Source organism: Trachemys scripta, chromosome 14 (assembly GCF_013100865.1).
Source record: "Trachemys scripta elegans isolate TJP31775 chromosome 14, CAS_Tse_1.0, whole genome shotgun sequence".
NCBI classification, from domain to species: Eukaryota; Metazoa; Chordata; order Testudines; family Emydidae; genus Trachemys; species Trachemys scripta.
This window is the reverse complement of record NC_048311.1, coordinates 34,319,050-34,338,076: the sequence shown is the minus strand read 5'-3', so window position 1 is coordinate 34,338,076 and position 19,027 is coordinate 34,319,050. Positions and strand designations below refer to the sequence as shown.

At 49.1% G+C, this 19,027-nt stretch overlaps 1 protein-coding gene across 3 annotated transcripts in view; it reads left to right on the top strand.

Moving 5' to 3' along the window:
• Window positions 1–6,760: 6,760 nt before the first annotated feature.
• The window catches only part of PGS1 (phosphatidylglycerophosphate synthase 1), a 29,630-nt gene continuing 17,363 nt past the window's right edge, over window positions 6,761–19,027 (top strand). For all 3 annotated transcript variants that reach the window (XR_004648148.1, XM_034789581.1, XM_034789582.1), the window contains exons 1-4: window positions 6,761–6,913; window positions 14,410–14,599; window positions 16,569–16,646; window positions 18,297–18,396. Coding sequence is in view for 2 of the 3 variants with exons in the window: in XM_034789581.1 (XP_034645472.1) it covers window positions 6,780–6,913; window positions 14,410–14,599; window positions 16,569–16,646; window positions 18,297–18,396 (502 nt within the window). In the remaining variant the exon portion in view is untranslated. The remainder of the gene's footprint in view (window positions 6,914–14,409; window positions 14,600–16,568; window positions 16,647–18,296; window positions 18,397–19,027) is intronic.

Below are 19,027 nucleotides of genomic sequence, written 5' to 3'. Positions count from 1 at the left end.
CGGCCCGGCCCGGCCCCGCCCCGCGCTTCCTGGAACTCGGCTTCTTCTTGTAACGCCGCGGCCCCGCCCGCCGGGCGGCCCGGGCAGCGCGCCAGGCAGCGCCGGCCCATTCCGGGCAGCGCGGGGCTCCCCCCGCGGCTCGGCGCGCGCTTTCCTTCTAAGAAGCGGTGAGTCTCCGGCCGGGCCCCCCCGGGCCGAGCCGCGCCGCGCCGAGCACCTGGGCCGGGCGAGCCGGGCTGTCCGGAGCGCCCAGCGGCTCCCGGGGCGCTGAGCTCGCTGGAAAACCTGCCCGTGGGCCCCCCAGGCTGGAGCTTCCTTCCCTGGGGCAGAGACCTCGGGAGCTGCGGCTGCCTCTGGGGAGCTTCTCTGTTCAAAGGCAGTTCGCTGGTGGGGTGCGGAGGGGCTCTTCCAGCTGCAGGGCACTGCCCAGGACAGGTGATGGAAACTGACAGCCGCCTAGGCAGTGCCCTGCCTGCCCTGGCCGCAGTGGGGCAGCTGCTGCCCGGGACAGACGGCAGGAGGGTGTCAAGGGCCCGGGGCGCAGAGGAGATGGAGGAGGGAGGGCAGTCAGAACAGCGGGGAGGAAGCAGGAGAGCCCAGCGGATCGAGATGAGGAGAGCGGGGGCAGAAGCCCAAGGGCTGGCGGGTGTGAGCTCTTTGCGGTGTAGATGGGCGAGGAAGGATTGGCCTGGGATCCAGACGCAGAGAGGCTGGGTTCTGGTCCCAGCTCTGCCTCCCATGCCCTTTGTGGCTTGCCCCTGTCTTCCTTCCTCCAACTGTAAGCTGGGCTAAGGCTTCCCAGGGGCTGGAGGCTAATTCACCAATGTTTGCAAAGTGCTTTGAGTGCCTTGTGTCGAAAGAGGCACCGGAGGCAGGCAAAGGTACCTGATGTGGCTGGGGCTCCAAAGTTTAGAGGTGAGCTCCCAAAAGGGGAATTGTTTGTCCACTAGCCTCTAGCGCAGCAAACCAATTGCAGTTTATAACCCCCCCCCCAAACTACAGCATATGGGGAGATGTAGTGGAAGAGCCAAAGTACAAACAAAAATGGCCTTGGAGAACCCTCCTGCCTCTTCCCCTGATAGACGGCTCCTTATGTTGCTGCCACTCAGAGGACATTGAGGATTCCCGGTATTCCCCACTAGCATGCAGAATGTGCTGCAGAAGCAGGCATGAGATCAAAAATTCCAGGGAGTTCATCTGGGAGCCTTTCTCTGAGAAGAACTGCCATCCCCTCAGCCCTGCTGGTGGGAGGGGAAGGGAGTTACTAATCTGTTATGGAAAGGTTTGTGGATCAAATGTCTTGATGGCTCTGAAGTTTAGTTCAAGTACAACATTCCAGGCCACCGTTGACCTCATTTGCACTTCCCAGAAGAGCTGCAGGGAAGGAAAAAAAAACCCTGATTTAACATTTGGGAACAATAAGGGTGAAACTCTCCCCTAACATGATTAAACGCACCCGGGGCTCTGCGAAAGGGGTCAGGTTACTGGATGTGCAGCAGCACTTAAAGTGCCTCAGTCAGTGGGAGAGGAATGACCGAGCAAAGGTTAGCTTTATATTCCGAACAAAAATAAAGGCTTGATTCTGGGCTCAGCTGCTGTATAGAGTGGCTTGACTGGCCCCTGGGGATCCTCCTCAGTGCAGTCTTGGCATAGGCAGTGGTGTGCCAGCCCTCAGCATAGGGGTGGCAGAGGGTAGGAGGGGACGTGTCCGGGGCACTTTACGTGTAGGAAGCCAAGCCGCTGTTAGAGCAGCCCGGGATCCCCTCATTTGCTGGGCTGTGCCTCTTCATAGCCTAGCAGAGAATCTGGTCCGCAGGGTTCTCCAGCCCCAGTTAGAAGGGACCAGACCAGAGGCAGGGGCCAACGACTCTTTCAAAGAATTCAAATACACTTTGCTGGCAGGTCAAGCTGGCCAGATGCTGTCAGAGGGGGAAGGGCCAGGAGGTCCACCAATGTTCCCCATTTGCTTGAGGATTTACAGTGTAGTTGCTGTGTCAGTCTCAGGGTATTAGAGAGACAAGGTGGGTGAGGTCACATCTTTCATTGGAGCACCAATTCCTGCTGGGAGAGAAAGCTGGTCTCTCTCACCAACAGCAGCTGGGCCAATAGAAGACCTGGCTTCCCCCACCTTGTCTCTTGGAGGAGTTGCAGGCAGGCAGATGAGGATAGCTAAGCTGGCTTCTCAGCTGGTTCTAAAACTTTAATTTTGGCAATTGTCAACTTTGACCATACAAAACACACATTGTCAGTGGATTCTGTTTTAAATAGTTTCATTTGCCCTGGAGCTGCTGCCAGTCAGGAATAAACACAAAAGGAGTAGTTCTGGGAAGTGAGGCCGTGGTGAAACAGCTGGTCTGAAATGCAAACGAGTCCTGGAACTCTGCCTCAAGCAGGAGTGGTGAAATCCAAGGGAAGGAGGAGCGAGAAGGCCCTGGGTGGCAGAGAGCCCCTGCTGGCAGTGCCGGGCTCCACTCTACGGTGGGGAGGATGAGGGGAGGGGCTGCTGCGGAAAAGAAGCCCAGTCCCATTGGCTGAATGCTAGGTCTGACTCTGCAGCCGGGTGGAACTGAGGACCAATGTACCTTCAATAGCCTCTTTTGCTCTCTCCTGAAACAAGCCTTAGGGCTGGGGTTCCCCCATCATCACTGAGGTAGGGGAGACCCTCTGAGATAGGAGCATGCCTTCTCTGTGTGCACGGTGGATGGCCAGCGCTCTGCCACACGCTGAGCACCCCCCATCCCTGGATGCCACTTCCGGGATTCCTCTTTGGAATTCATGGACTGTTCTCCACCCTCTCCAATGGGGAGGCCAGCCTGATGCCTGAGAAGGCTGCAAGTGGCCCCTCCCATGTTTTAGGCACAAATTTACCCTACCCCTCAGCCAGGCAGCTTCCCTTCTATCCATGTAAATAGCAGCCTCAAGAAACCTAGGAGCTAGGAAATGTCATTTATGCTCAAGAAATGAACCTGCCTCAACAATCCCCTTCCTGGGGGTGAGGTGGCCTGGGGATCGGGGGAGGCTGAAGATTCAAAGCACAATTTTGAAAGTCCTACATAAATATATGGCAGGTTTCAGAGTAGCAGCCGTGTTAGTCTGTATCCGCAGAAAGAACAGGAGGACTTGTGGCACCTTAGAGACTAACACATTTATTAGAGCATAAGCTTTCGTGGGCTACAGCCCACTTCTTCGGATGCATAAATATATGGGTCAGGGAAAGTCTCCAAGCCCAGCTGCCTCCTGCCTGCCACAGACAATGAGCCCTTCCCCCTTTGTGCCAATACAATTGTTCGTGTTTTGACTAGTTTCTTTAAGACCTTGATCAAAGGCATGGGCAGAGGCCCAAAGCTCCTTGCAGACTGACCTCTGACTGCATCTGACACATGCAGGGAGTGTTTGACAATCAGGGCTGCACCTCCCCCAGAATGCAGGCTAGCAGCACTCCCCACCCTCCATTAGCATTGCTGGGTGTGGCCTGGGACTGGAAACAGGGAATGCTGCTTGTCAGGCCTGAGGGGCATTGGCAGGGCTGTGCATGCGTGAGGGAGAACTAGGGTTGGAATAGCAGGGGCTGGAGGTACATTGACAGGTGTGTGTTGAGGTCCAGGGCAGGGGATGCAGGTCAGACCGTAGGGAAACTAGGCTTTTCAGGATAGTCCCGACAACACTCATGTGCTGTAAATTCTGCTCTGCCCTGACAACTTCTGGAGCCCTGAACGCTGGGAATTCCCTCTGAAGTAACCTGATTAGATAATGATGTGTTTCCCTGCACTATCTGCCAAAGGATGACTTGTGTAGAAGGCTCCAGAGCAGCCCCTGGCTGCCTGCCATGCCACAAACTGCTGAGATTCCCTTGATATCAAGAGAGCTTCATTTATCTGCCTTCAGTTTACAAGCGCAGGGACAGGACAACAAACAAGAAGCCCCATCTAAGGGGATTCTGTTCCAGAAACCTGGCTGCAGGGAGGACATGTTCATTTATCAAAAATGAGCTTCCTACGGCTCCTTGGAGTTGCCGCCCGTGTGGCTGAGCCGCTGAGTAAGAGGCTGTTGGGCAATAGCATCTCAGATGACAAGATTCTGGACAATTTAAAATATAAGTTGGAAAATAAACCCCACAAGAGCTGATTGTGCTCTTTCCCCAGTGAACTCACTCTCCTTTCCCTCCCCCCAGGCAGAGTGGGGTCTGGCATGTGCCTTCCACAAGGCTCTGTCTCAGACTTTCATCTGTCCTCTGCATCATCAGCCAGAAATTGAACCATGCCTCCCCCGGGCTGCCTCTTCTGGGGACTAAATGGTGGACTTGGCGCTGGACAAGCAATATTCTCTTCCAGTGGTGACCTGGCAAAACCCTTTTGGGAAAAACAAAGCTTTGATGGGATGGAGAATTTCAGGTTTCAGAGCGCATGGAGGAACTGCATTTATCTTGCCCATCACAGAAGACAACATTTATCAGCTTTAGAGGAGCTGTTGCAAAATGTATTCTACTAAAGGTTTTTAGTCCCTGGTCATCACTGTGGTATCTGAGCACCTTAGTGTTCTGATCACTTCAGGGGAACTCTGTGAAATATGAAAGAGCATCATCCACATGCAGCCATCTTAAACTTGGGTCCCAACTGCAACCTCAAATATGGTAGTCATAGACCGATATGGGACTGGGGGAAGAGACATCTGAGTATGTCTCCCCCATAGACCTTGACAGGAGACTACACTTAAAAGAAAGAATCTTTGAAGTTTTGGGGCTGAATCACAGAAGTTTTTCACTAAGTCTGTTTTTTCTAAAATCCCCTCTAAATCCTTAAGTGGGTTTGGTTTTGATCCTCCGACTCTGCTTTGGATTTGCTCTTTTCTGAACTTGCATGGGTGAATCTGCTAGTCCCTTTGGTTTCTGAAGGGCTCTGGAGAGTCAGAAGGCTCCAAGAGTAATATAACTCTTTAATATAGCACAGTTCCTAGTAGTCTTACCAGGGGGAGGGAGGAAGAGATGTACCCTTTTGTCTTATGTGGGAAAGTGGCAGATTATGGCCCCCCAGAAGGACCCCAGTCCAAATTTGGGCAGCAGTAATCTACAGGACATGTGCACACACAGTAAATCTAGCTATGAGGATGGGACTCCAGTAGCTGACTGTTGATTCTAGTGTCCAGCTGCCAGTTACGGCAGAGACAATGGTAGGGTATGAGGAAAGGCAAAACTATGCTTTGATTTAAAAAAAAAAATAATTAAAAGTTGGTTTTGGTCAAATACTCATGGGCATAAGCCAGATGGGGCCTAAATCTGAAAGCCAACAGCCGCTGGGCAGGGTGTCTTTCCGGCTGTTATTTGTGTTGGTTTTGCCTTGGGGGTGAATCACAGACACTTTGGCAGCAGCAGCCCTAACTCAGGATTTCCTGCTTTTTCTGAATCAGACGGTATCCACGGACACCGTAAAGAGCCCAGCAGTTCCTTACAAAAGTGTCTTACTGTGGAGAGATTTTCATTCTCTGGTTTCAGTACAGGGAATGTTCTCAGACATGCTGCCCCAAGCAATATTGCATTCTGCTTGTTTATTTGGAAAATGGCGAGAGGATTGAAAGGGAAGATGTAGAGGCTGGCATGGCCCTGAAGTGGCCAGGCATTCTGGCTGTGGCACTCAGAAGATGGACAAAGATGTCAGGATTTCTGCTGAGTCCCTTGGAGATCAATAGTGACAATGCAGCACAGATGAGTAGGATGTCAAGGCATTTTTGTTTGACTTGGAATGCTCAGTATTCACGTTCACACCTCCAGCTGCTAGGTGAACCCTTTCATACTTCTGGGCCCAATTCAGCATTTGTGATGTAGGTAAAACTGCCACAAATTTCAATGGGAGTTTTGTCTGTGTAATAACTGCAAGGTCAGGTTACTTCTATACTTTCTATGTACATCTGCCTCCCTTCAGCACAGACACCGTTGTCCTGCTGTAAACCCACTACCCAGGCAAACAAACCAACTTTCCTGTACCTAGATAGCAGTGAATGATGCATTATTATTAAAAGTGCCTTCAATGTGCTTAGCACTGTGGAGCAAGACAGTCCATATCCTAGTGACCTTACAATCTAGAAGATCAAGGAATGCTATTTTGTTGCCAAACGGGGTGTGACGCCGTTATTGTCCCAGGAGGTTCTGAGCACAGCGAAGGTGCCCGATCATTCTCCGCAGCAGTGAGTTCCATCGTGTAGGTGCACTGCCTGTGCCGTTCCGTTGTTCACGCCCACAGGCCTCCCCGCACTGGCCAAGTGTCACTGTTTCATAGCTGGCGGGGGGGTGGCGGGGGGGACCATGGACGCCAGGTCCAGCACGGAGGGCTTGAGCAGGACTCTGGCCCCGCTGGGGGACCGGGCAGAGCGCAGCACGGGCCCGGCGTTCATGGTGCCCTGCCAGGCTGAGCCACGGGCCTGTGGAAGGGGCTGCCTGCCCAGGCCTCTCCTTCCTGTGACCTGCCCACGGGCTGTGGCCTGGGCCCCTCTCTCGGCCTAGCCTGCCCAGCCCCGGGGGATGCGGAGGCCGGCGGCCCCTGGGCCCCACAGAAGCAGCAGGCCCGTGCCCCCGGGGGGCCCAGGCTGGGGGGGGGGGGGGCAGGTTAGGAACGGAACCCAGGCGTCCGGGCCGGGCCCGGCTGCGCAGGGGGGACCGTGTCCGTGCCTCGCGCCCCAAATAAAGTTTTCGCTTTTGAAGGCGGTGGCTTGTTCGCCCCGTGGCGGCCGGAAGCGGAAGTAGCGAGGTTTCCATGGCGGCGGCCGGAAGCGGAAGTAGCCTAGTCTCCATGGCGGCGGCCGGCGGTCCCGTGTTGTGGCGGCGGCTCTTGGGCCTGCTGCCTCACGGGAGGCTGGGCCTGGCCGCGCTGCTCGGGCGCCTGTCGGACCGGCTGTCCCTCGGCCGGGACCGGCGCTCCCGGAGGTAAGGGTGGCCCGGGCCCGTTCCCGTTCCCTGCCCGCGCTGCGAGCCGGCCGGCGCCGGGCGCGGGAACACGGGGCCGGCTCCTGGGGCGCGGCGCGGCGGGGCGGACGAGCCGGCAGCCCGTGGCAGCGTTGGCTGGGCAATGGGGACGGGACCTGCCTCCCGCCGGGGCGTGTCTGAGGCGCCCAGAGCCCACGGGGACGGCGCGTTTGAAGCAAGGCCTCGGGCTTATCGCGGAGCGCTGGATACGCGCGAAGTCTGTGAACTCTTGGGACTGTCCGGGAAAGCGCGTTTGAATTGGCCCCCACCCGAGCAGCAACTGTCCCTCCGCTTCGCCTTGCCCGCCCTTCCGCCTCCGTTCATGGAGGGGAAGCCCAGCCACACCTGAGCGGCTCTGACCCCACCTGCCTGGCTGCTACACCCAGAGCGAGGAGCCGGGCCAGGGGGTCTTGCTCTCCAACACTGCCCTTTCTGTGACTTGATTTCTTTTTCCTCACAACCCTGCTGTGAAATTTACTAAACATTTCTGTGTCAAAATCACAGCATCTGAATAGAAAGAAATGCAGATACTGAGTGTATTTGATGCATTAGCTGATGCGCTGGAGTGCAGAGTAGTCCAGAAACCTGAGGAGACCGTTCCTTGTTGTGACACTGCTGATGCTCGCTGTCCCTAGTAATAAACAGAAATCTGTAGCGTGAGTGATTATGCAAACTAATGGGTAATCGGAAAAGAATGACATCTCTTTTAAACTCTAAAAGGATCTGATTGTTTTGGGCTACAGATCAGTGTTTATTTTATCTGGCATGTGTGTTCCTGCTCGCCATCTCTGGAGCTTCTTGCAGTGTCTTTTGACTAAAAACTCAGTATCATCTCAAATTCCAAATCTACGCCTAGCTAACAAAAATCCCTCTAGAGTAGGGCAGAATAATGTAGTGATCTTTTTGGACTCCCAGGTTTGGCCTAATCCATGGCATCTCCAACTCTTTTTCATTCTGTGGATTCCTTGGTAACACTTGCCTTCCATTCGCAACAGCCCATTCCCCCAGTTATTAAATTCATTCCTTTGGCAGATCACCAGGAAGCCCAATTTGAGAGCTGCTGGCCTAATCTTGTGGAAGGTGACTTCCTCTGGAGAGATCAAGAAAAGGAAATTTAATTTAGGAAAGCTTATGCCTGATTTTGGTTGGACTCTTGTTTGGATTCTTGAGCAAATATTTAGTTTTAGAAGAAGTTACAATACTGTACAGCTTCCAGGCAATCCAAAGACACATCTGCAAGATTCTGCATTGTCACAGTCTCTTGAGATCTTGCTGTTTTCAGAGGAGCCTCCTGTTACTGAATGACACCCCCCTCATCCCCCTCCCAAAAAAAGGGGGAATGCAGAGTCTCAGGATATAAATTATTACTGAGAGGAATTGTAAATGAAGCATTTACAGAGCATAGGCCAGCTGCCTCACTGTATATGGCATGGTTTTGAAACAAAGCCCTTTAGCAATTACCTTTTTTCTGGCACTATGTGCGTCTTATTACCCTGCTTTCTGAGATTTCATCTGGGATAATTCCATGCACAGTCTCCAAATCTGATTCATATTAAGAAAAATCAGCATTCCTTATATCCTCAAATCATATCCGTATCTTGAAGGGAGGCATCCAGTTTTCTTTATTTTTTCATTTCCCCTGAAGTTGGGTACAGCATTTTGTGTCTCTATCTTTAACGTTTTTGCATCTAAATTAAGTATAAAGAAGTGATTGCTGAATTAGAGCCATGTTGTGGTTCATCCTCTACCCTTTTGCTCTCTTGTGTTGGAGCATAAGATGGCCACATGCTGCCCTTTACTCTGGGCAGATTGCATACTGACATTCCAAGCTCTGCAGCCATAAATTCTTGTAGAATACCATATATTGTGCTATTCTCAAGTTCAGATGAACTTTGACTTTAGCAGAAATCTCCTGCTGATAATGCTCTGCAGTTAGCATATCAGGGGCAGGAAAAGCTCCTCACTAAAAATGTTGGCACTTGTACAATAGGAGTGTAGTTATTATATGTTTAAACAGTAACACTCACCAGCTGGTCACTTACACAAGGTGTGTGGGGCATCCATGAGAGGTACATGACAGAAGGCTACATTTCCTTCATTCATCCACTAAATGGAGGCATCAGATAGAATGAACCTTGCTGAAGACTCTTGCTTTTTTAACGTGTGGTGTCATGTTTTGTAGTAACTGGCGAGTTGGCTACTTTTCCACCAGTGTATTTCTGTTAGATACCTACACCATCCAGTTGGAGACTGAGTGCCAACACTAGCAATAACTGCTACTGATGCCTTTTTGCAATGTACAAGAATTTTAAAGTCTTTAAATTGTCTTGGATAGTTGAGAGTCTTGCATTATTTGGGAAAGACCATCTGCTGCTCGTATTACAGGAAGTTTGTTACATTCTCATAACTATCTGACCTTGTCTCCACAGATGTTCTGACTATTCTGTTCTCACCAATTCACTTGGGTACAGTAAACTTACTTAAAGATTTATTATCAAGAGATGGTGAACAATGAGTTCCTTATTCAAAAGCTGCCCCCACCTCTTGGCCAAGAGATGGGGGCAGCTTTTGAATAAGGAAGTCGTTGTTTGCCATCTCTTGATACTTAAAACTTACTTAAAGATTTCTTAAGTGGCAACCAAGCCACAATTTCTGTTGCCAATTTCCATGAAGAATCAATTGTTGAAAAAGTGGTTGGATGCATTCAATCTGGCTCACAAAGCAACTCTAGTATTAACTTTCCATGTTGTCTCCTGGGCAAAAGGGTGCACATCTCTTTCTTGTATTTAGTCTACTTAATTGCTGGTATTTTTAATATAGTAAGTTATGTTTGGGGAGGGGTATCTTCTTATCCTGTGAATCATTGAAACTTTCATTTCACTTACCAAAATTCTCACAACCATCTCATGGTGGTGTTTTGTTTTTCTAATAGTACAACTTCCACAGCATGAGCCAATGCACACATGACTTTTTTCATTTTACAACCTGTGTGCTGCTTTACCCTCCCTGGTCGCCTGGCATCTTCTTTCACTGATACTTTTCTAGTGGGTAGGAGGTGAGCAGCAGCTTGACCTGTGAATGCTGAAGTGACCTTATAGACTCCAGTGAGAGTGTGGCTGGCTTCTCTCCTCGGTGGACTTAAAAACAGAGAGAGCAAGAGTCTGGGAAGAAAAGAACAGGCCATATGTTTAGCATCACACTGCTCCTTGGTCTTGGCAGTTCAAAGAAGTTGCTCTCAAGCTTCTCTGCCTGTTGGCTGCATCAGCGTTTTAACCACAAAATCAATTTTCAGACTCAGCCATTGACCCTTAAAGCTCTATAGAAACTGTATATACCCAAGTGCTGAATTTCAAGGCAAGAGCAACTTACAGATCCCACTGTGTGGTGACTTCTGTGTGGGTGAAAGGACTGAGCTGGATTCTGCAGTTTCAGTTCATTTCCTGTGCTGTAGCTGAGGTTTTACAGTGAATCGTTGCTTCTGAGTTCCCTCTAGTATGTATAAGTCTGCATGACAAAACCACAATTCTTAAAAATAGAATGTCCAGAAAAACTCCCATCTATAAATAGGGAATGGATTTTATGCAGAAAAGATTCAGTTTTACCTCTGCTAGTTCTGGTTTCTTTTTCAGATTAAATCGGCATTGTTTGTGGACTGACTTGAAAGTTTTTTCCGTCTGTTCTTGGATACTGTTGGTTTGTTGGAAATGTGGGTTCTAGTGGGTTCTCTTTAACTTAGGGTTCCAATGGCTGTATGGGCAGAACGTTTTTGGGATGATTCGCAGGTAGTTGCTTGAGCTATTTTCAGTGGTTTGGGTACAGGTATCTGCTTCCATACACTGCTGTTAGTTACAGTTGACGAGCGCTAAATTTGTATTCACTTTGAAGGGTTTTGTAGCCCCACTTATAAAATCCTGTAGACTCCACCTCAAATTATAAACACCAAATCTGGCTTACAGAGATCAAGTGATGTACTTACACATTTTATTTTTAATCTTAGAGGCATCAAAGAAGATTACAAAGGGCAACCAATGCCTATCAACACACATAGAGAACCTGGCATAAAGTAAAATCTTTCCCACAGTGGCAAAGAATTTCCAGAAGAGTATTTATTAAGCCATACCTAGTTCTGGGTTTTTTATGGAGGAGCGTAGTTTAATTTCGGTCTTCAGACTTTCTGCGGTGAAACAACTTCCTTGAAATCTCAAAAATGCTATTGAAAAATTTCCTTTTGAAACTTGATTCTAGACCGTTGTCATGTATTTTGGGAAATGCAGTTTGCGTCAGGCTTGGCCAGCAGTCTAATGAGGAAAATATTGATTCTCGATTGTGTGATTCGCTAGTTGCTGTCATGTTGCATGTAAAATTTGCTGCCACCACCTCCTATGGAATAATTCTAGGGGTCAATAAGCCTTTCTGATTTAAGAGTAGCTTATAGTGCTGTCTCCATTGTGGCTCTCCAGGCCTTATACGTGTGTGTGAAGCATTTCTGCATACCAGTGTGAACTTAGGCAGTGTAAGCTTCCTGATTCCTCCTATTTCCCAGCTGGCTTCAGTGATAAATCTGTTGCCATCACAGTGGGTCTCTGCTCAGCCTGTATCTGTGTAGGTCACGTTGCAGGACATAGTAAGCAAAGACCTTCATGTGCTTGCATGGTGCTGCTCAGCTCCTGTAGGATGCAGATGAATAACTTAAAAAAAACAACCCTTAAAAATGCATTTCACATAGGGAGCTGCTTTTGGAAATGGCTAGGGAAGTGCTTTAAAATGTCTTTCCTTTGGGGAAGGTTTCCGTTCCTCTTCAAGATCAAATTACTGCAGTTCATGGCTGCTAAGTTAAAGTTCAGTCTGCATGATCTGCTAGGAATTCTTGTACAAGCTGACTCCACTGAGATGAATAGGCAGCAAACTGTTGGATTTTTTGGGAAATGCCGCTGCAAACTGTCTGGCTTTTATGCAAGGGCTTTTGCAACCTTGTGAAGATTCAGTGTTTTATCATGAAGTAAATAAGTGAAATCATCTTATCTTCCTGGAACCTGTGGTCATTTTGGCTTTGGATGGTGGTAATATGGAGTTCCTCATAAAATTCTGGTAATACTCAAGAGGATTTTCTTTGTATGAGATGACAGTGTGTGTCAGGGCAGATCAAAATTACAGGGTTGCATGTTGGCCCTGAGGGACTAACCATTCCTCAAAGATATGAGGAGTTTGAACTGTTCTTTGAAACTTTTTTTTTGTAAAAGTGTTTCCTGCAACTCATTTTCCAGTTACACTTTGTAGCTTCAGTGAGTGAAACCGTGACTTCCTCCTTCCAATCCCTTATGTTCTCTGTGACGCTGTATGTTAGCTGCAGTTTCTTCCCATTCAGTTTTCAGCTCTTATATTTTATCTGAGGCATACTTCAGCACTTGGCAGCTTTCTCTGGGTTTTTCAGTGAGGGGAGTTCCTGGATTGTGGTGTTTCTGGCTTGCAGCATTATGCATTCAGTGGCTTTGCTAGGACTGGTGTTGGGTGCTTTGGGTGTTATACATTTTGTTCTGGATCAGTCCTAAAGTACTTGGTTTATTAAAAATGTGGATTCAAAATGTGTCTTAAAGGCCATACACAGTTGTGAAAGTGGTTATAAAGCTCTTGGATTGGATTATAAGAAGTGTGTGTGTGTGTGTGTGTGCGGGGTGTGTGTGTGTGACACAAATCAGAGTGGCTATAACAGAACGGAAAACAGCGTTTGGCCACAGTGAAGCTGATGTTTGTGTAGTAAAGGCAATGAAGAGGAGTGATTTGTCCCAGAGTTGGCAGAGAGCCTTTGGAAAGCTGAGTTAGAATGGGGAATCCTAGGAGTTAGCGTCCTCCATTTGTTCCTCTAGTGCAGGGGTAGGCAACCTATGGCACACGTGCCAAAGGCGGCATGCGAGCTGATTTTCAGTGGCACTCACACTGCCCGGGTCCTGGCCACCGTTCTGAGGGGCTCTGGATTTTAATTTAATTTTAAAGGAAGCTTCTTAAACATTTTAAAAACCTTATTTACTTTGCATACAACAATAGTTTGGTTATATATTATAGACTTGTAGAAAGAGACCTTCTAAAAATGTTAAAATGTATTACTGGCACGCGAAACCTTAAATTAGAGTGAATAAATGAAGACTCGGCACAGCACTTCTGAAAGGTTGCGGACGGCTAAGTGTCTGTTTCTGCTCTCAGTGCCATTCATTGTCTTTCTTCCTCTTTGCATGTCTGCTCTGCTGCCCCTCAGGGAGCCTCTCCCTTTGTGGAATCCAGGGGAGTCATTGATATTCAGGTCTGCCTTCCTCTCTTTTGCTCGTAGTTTCCTTCCACATGTAGCTCTGGTGATCCTGCTGTGACAGACAGAGGTGAAAGGCAGTCTTAACATCCCTGAGATGTGTAATGCTGCAGGCCCACTTGCATAGACTTACAGACTTTAAGGCCAGAAGGGACCATCATGATCATCTAGGCTGACATCCTGCACATCGCAGGCCACAGAACGTCACCCACCCCTCCTGTAATAGACCCCGAACCTCTTGCTGAGTTACTGACGTCCTCAAATCATGATTTAAAGACTTCAAGTTACTGAGAATCCACCATTTACAGTAGTTTAAACCGGCAAGTGACCCATGCCCCATGCTACAGACGGAAGGTGAAAACCCCTGAGGGTCTCTGCTAATCTGGCCTGAGGGGAAATTCCTTCCCGACTCCAAATATGGCGATCAGTTAGACCCTGAGCATGTGGGCAAGACCAACCAGCCATACCCCTGAGAAGGAATTCTCTGTAGTAACTCGGAGTCCTCCCCATCTAGTGTTCCATCACCAGCCTTTGGGGATATTTGCTGCTAGCAGTCGCAGATTGGCTATATGCTATTGTAGGCAGTCTTATCATACCATCCCCTCCATAAATTTATCAAGCTTGAAACCAGTTAGATTTTTTGCCCCCCACTGCTCCTGTTGGAAGTCTGTTCCAGAGCTCACTCCTCTGATGGTTAGAAACCTTCGTATAATTTCAAGCCTGAACTTGTTGATGGCCAGTTTCTGTCCGTTTGTTCTTGTGTCCATATTGGCGTTTGAATTAAGTAACTCCTCTCCCTCCCTGGTATTTATCCTTCTGATGTATTTATAGAGAGCGATCAGCTCTCCCCTCAGCCTTTGTTTGGTTAGGCTAAACAAGCCAAGGTCTTTGAGTCTCCTCTCCTAAGGTAGGTTTTCCATTCCTTGGATCACTCTAGTAGCTCTTCTCTGCACCTGTTGCAGTTTGAAATAATCTTTCTTAAACATGTAGGACCGCACATAGTATTCCAGATGAGGTCTCACCAGTGCCTTGTATAATGGCACTAACAATTCCCGGTCTCTACTGGAAAGACCTCGCCTTTGCTCATGTACCTGGACGGCGTTTGTAGGAACTGCAATTCCATCATGCAGAATTCCTCAATCTGTCTTTCCTTTGCCAGATCATCATGGCTGCTGGTGGCCCCATTGCTCACCCCTGCGGTTCCTCAGGTCACAGCCCCATCGTTCTGCGTTTGTCCTGAGGGGGCGCACAGGTTCCAGTGGATCAGGAACCTGGTTCCAGAGTTTGGGGTCTCCAGCTCTCACATCCAGGTGCTCTCCTCCCCAACTGAATTCTATGAGCTCATGAAGGTGAGTTGTGTGCTTCCAGCATGCATGTGGGGAGGCGGGGGCAGCTGTTAATGTGGCTGGTATGCAGGTTCCATAATGTATCTCTCCTCAGACATGCAACAGGGCTGGTATGAGAATTTCCTTGCTCAGTTTGATTGTTTGGATCTTGTCACTGTTAAAATTAGCAACCCTACATTTCAGAAATTCTCAAACGTAGGGATGCGGAGTTCTTAAAATGACAGTGTTAGGATTGCCTTATGACTTGTAAGTTATTGGGGAACAGGATTGGCCAGATCGATGAATGAGTCAGTAGGACCTCCAGGAGCTTCCACAGACAGGCCTTCCTTTGTAAAGTCAGCGCTGGAGGAGAGATGCTACTGGCAAATGCCACATTTAACCTCTGTGTGGGACAAGTGAAAGCACCCAGAGGCATAGGCGCTGACTCTGTGGGTGGAGAACCCACGGGAAAAAATGGTGGGTGCTCTTCCTCCCCCCAGCACCTTCTGCCCACCTGCGGCCCCACGGATCAGCACCCACCCCCCAGTGCTTGCCGCAAATGAGCTGTTTCGTGGCATCAGGAGGTGCTGGGGGGGAGGAGCGAGGGCACAGTACGCTCGGGAGAGGGGCAGAACTGGGTGGGAAGATGCGGACTGGGAAGAAGCAGGGGTGGAGCGGGGACGGGGCTGGGGCGGGGTCTGGGGGAGCACTGACGGGCAGGTTAGAAACTCTGATGCCCAGAGGCATGGAGGCTCAGTCTGTGGGCAGGATGGAAACTTGAGCCCTTGAAGGGGAGGATACAGGAATATCAAGCTCACTGGCTGGTCCTGGCCAAGGAATGCAGCAGCATTGAATCCTGGGGAAGACATGAATCTTGCCCTCTTGTCCAGAAACAAAGCATTAGGATAGGAATTAAGGGAGTTAAAATGACCCCAGAAGGAAAAAGCCTCGCTCTGTTGAAGTTTCAGGTGGTGCAGAGTGCCTCCTGTGCCCTGAATGCTTATTGGTGGTAGCTCCAGGGAGCAAGTTACCCACTTTTCCGGAGGCTGCATTGATTTCCTGCTTATTTCTGGATGGGAATGTGGATGTAAAGGTGTTGAAATTGCTCTATAAAGCCCCTACGTGATTTGCATCCTGGCCGCCCAAGACCTGCCTTTCTCCTTGCATTTCCCCACTGCACTGAGTGAGGGCTTTCCTGAAGAGTCCCTAAATCAGGGGTTCTCAAATATCATTGCACTGTGACTCCTTTCTGACAACAAAAATTACTACACGACCCCAGAAGTGGGGACAGAACCCTGAGGCCGTCCGAGCCCTGCTGCTCCGGGGGGAGGGGGGACCAAAGCTGAAGTCCAAGGGCTTCAGTCTTGGGCAGGGGACCTGTAGCCTGAGTCCTATCACCCAGGGCTGAAGCCAAAGAAGCCCATGGACTTCTGTCCCAGGAGTGGGACTCAGACCTTGGCTTCAGCTCTGGGCCCCAGCAAGTCTAACGCCAGCCCTGGTGACCCCATTAAAATGGGGTTGCTATCCACCTTGGGGTCCTGACTCACAGTTTGAGAACTGCTGTCCTGTATGGATGTCTGTGGGCGGGAGGTGTATAATATCCTTGCTAGAATGTTCCTGTTTGTCTGACAGAACCTGTGATGACCTTCTCAGACTTTCACCTGAGTGAGGTAGTTTGGGGTTGGGGTTTGCAGATGGGGAAGAGCCTATTTTTCACACATTCTTGTTTTGACACTTAGCAATTGGTGCCTTTATGAATTGGAGAATAAAAATAAATACTTGGGTAACACTGAAGGAGGGAAAGTCAAACCCCTCTAAACTGGTTGAAGTTAAATGTGTCCCATTGTGAACCTCTGCTGCTTGTCTGTGGCTTAATTCTGTAGCTGACAGGGCTACGAAAGGGATTTGGTGTTCTCTGTAGAACCAAGAGTGTTTATGAAATCACAGCTCAGCCTGTGAACGTGCACTTGTTTTCCTCTTTCACTGTCCTCAGGAACAGATAAAGGCAGCCAAGCAGCGAGTGGTGGTGGCTTCGCTGTACCTTGGAACAGGACTCCTAGAACAGGAGCTGGTAAGTATGGATGGAGGCTTGAAAAAATACCTACTTGGGTAGGTGCCCCGTGCATTCACCTTTGCGCTAGCTAGAATGGGGTAGGTGCCCCGTGCATTCACCTTTGCGCTAGCTAGAATGGGGTAGGTGCCCGTGCATTCACCTTTGCGCTAGCTAGAATGGGGTGTCCATCTGAGCACCTGGATTCAGACTTTCCCTATGCTTCCGTCCTCTAGCTTGGGAGCCTTTCAGCATGGCTTCAGACTGCACATAGGCTTGGCATGCAGAAAGGGCACTTGAAGGACAGGCTCAGGGAGCATGTGGTGTAAACCTATTACTGATCTAAGGAACTGTCACACATGCCATGAATCTGGATGGGTAGAATCCTAGAATCATAGAATATCAGGGTTGGAAGGGACCTCAGGAGGTATCTAGTCCAACCCCCTGCTCAAAGCAGGACCAATCCCCAACTAAATCATCCCAGCCAGGGCTTTGTCAAGCCGGGCCTTAAAAACCTCCAAGGAAGGAGATTCCACCACCTCCCTAGGTAACGCATTCCAGTGCTTCACCACCCTCCTAGTGAAATGTTTCCTAATATCCAGCCTAGGCCTCCCCCACTTCAACTTGAGACCATTGCTCCTTGTTCTGTCATCTGCCACCACTGAGAACAGCCGAGCTCCATCCTCTTTGGAACCTCCCTTCGGGTAGTTGAAAGCAGCTATCAAATCCCCCCTCATTCTTCTCTTCTGGAGACTAAACAATCCCAGTTCCCTCAGCCGCTCCTCATAACTCATGTGCTTCAGACCCCTAATCATTTTTGTTGCCCTCCGCTGGACTCTTTCCAATATTTCCACATCCTTCTTGTAGTGTGGGGCCCAAAATGGGGTTAAAAGTTATTGGCACAGTTTCTGCAGATTTTCTCCTACTGTAGGGTTGCTGGTACCCACACATTAGCACTTGCCTTCAAAAGAGTGGAAGTAGTTTTAGTGATGCTAATGTGGTAGTCTGTATCGTGTGTCCCCTGTGTACTGCATGCAGGTGCAATGAGTGTGATCTGTATGCATACAACTTCTTGTCAGCCTGTCGTAGCAAGGGGGAGGTCACTGTTTTGCCTCATGTTGCTTTACCTTCTCTGCTCCCTGTCTTGCCCTACTGGAAACAAGGCTTTTCTCTACAAAGAGCTTTGAGCAGAAATCTTGAGCCCTGAAATTATTCTGTAGCTTGAACTACAAATTCCCACTATGAGGACAAGTCCAGCAGGTGGGCAGATTGTCTTGGATGTTGATTTGTTTGGCTTCCTCTGTGGATCTGTAACTGATTTAAGACTTGTACACAGGACTTTAATTTGCTCATAATAGGAGCAGAACAAGTTCTGCAGCTCATGGGAACTGCTCCCTCCCCTTTTGGATGGCAGTGGAAGTCTCTGATCTAGGAGTGAGGTTGGACTCTCTGCTGTGCATAACTGGAGTTAAGAGGCTTGAATCATGGCTTTGTGTGCAGACAAAATCTATACCCTTGTTGTTTTTGATGCCCGAGATGTTGTTAGTGCTTGATGTATTAAAAAAGAGGCAGGGTCGCTGCCCCAAAGAGGTTAGGTCTAAATCAGAAAGATTGATCACTGGAAAGTTTCACTTTCTCTGTGTAATGTGCAGTGTGGCTCTTTCCCCTCAGGTGGATTGCATAGAAGAAACACTGGAGAGGTCACTGCAGGCAAGTGGGCCCTCTGACTTCAGAGTTTCCATTCTCCTAGATTTCACAAGGGGATCTCGAGGTAGGTATTATGGGGTGTCCCTCCTGCCCACTTCAAAGGCTCTTTTACAGCAAGCAAACTGGATTGGTCAGATGAGCTTGGAGGTCCTCGCTCTAAAAAATAGTTTATCAGACCCAAAGATTTAAAATCTGCCCTCTTCTAAAACCAGCTCTGTTTTGCTATGAACCACAGATCATCAAAATACAGTCGCTTTGTATTCTCAGGTAACTTTCCAACATGGTAGTATTGCTTCAGAAAATAAATGACAGGAAAGTTAAACTAGCTGAGTCAAATCCTGCCCTCAGTTACATCCACGCAGCCCCACCAAAGCCAGTTCCTGTCAGTGGCATTTGCTCCCCCCCCCCCCACCCTTCTGCTCCTTCACCTTGTAAAGGAGGGTTGGAGTTGGCAGAAGTGGTGGTGCTGTAAATCCTCACTCCAGTTCAGTTACTGTTACATGTAGCCAGGGGAAGAAGCATGAATGTGATCATCCTGCTAAGTAGTTTATAAAGCCCACCCACCAGTGGCCTTGGAATGCTGGTTACATCATGATAACATTAATATAAAATGCAAATAAATCCTCTCTTAAAACAAGAAACCCTCTCAAAATGTCAAGCAAATAAAGCAACAGATCCTAGGGAAGGCAGCTTCC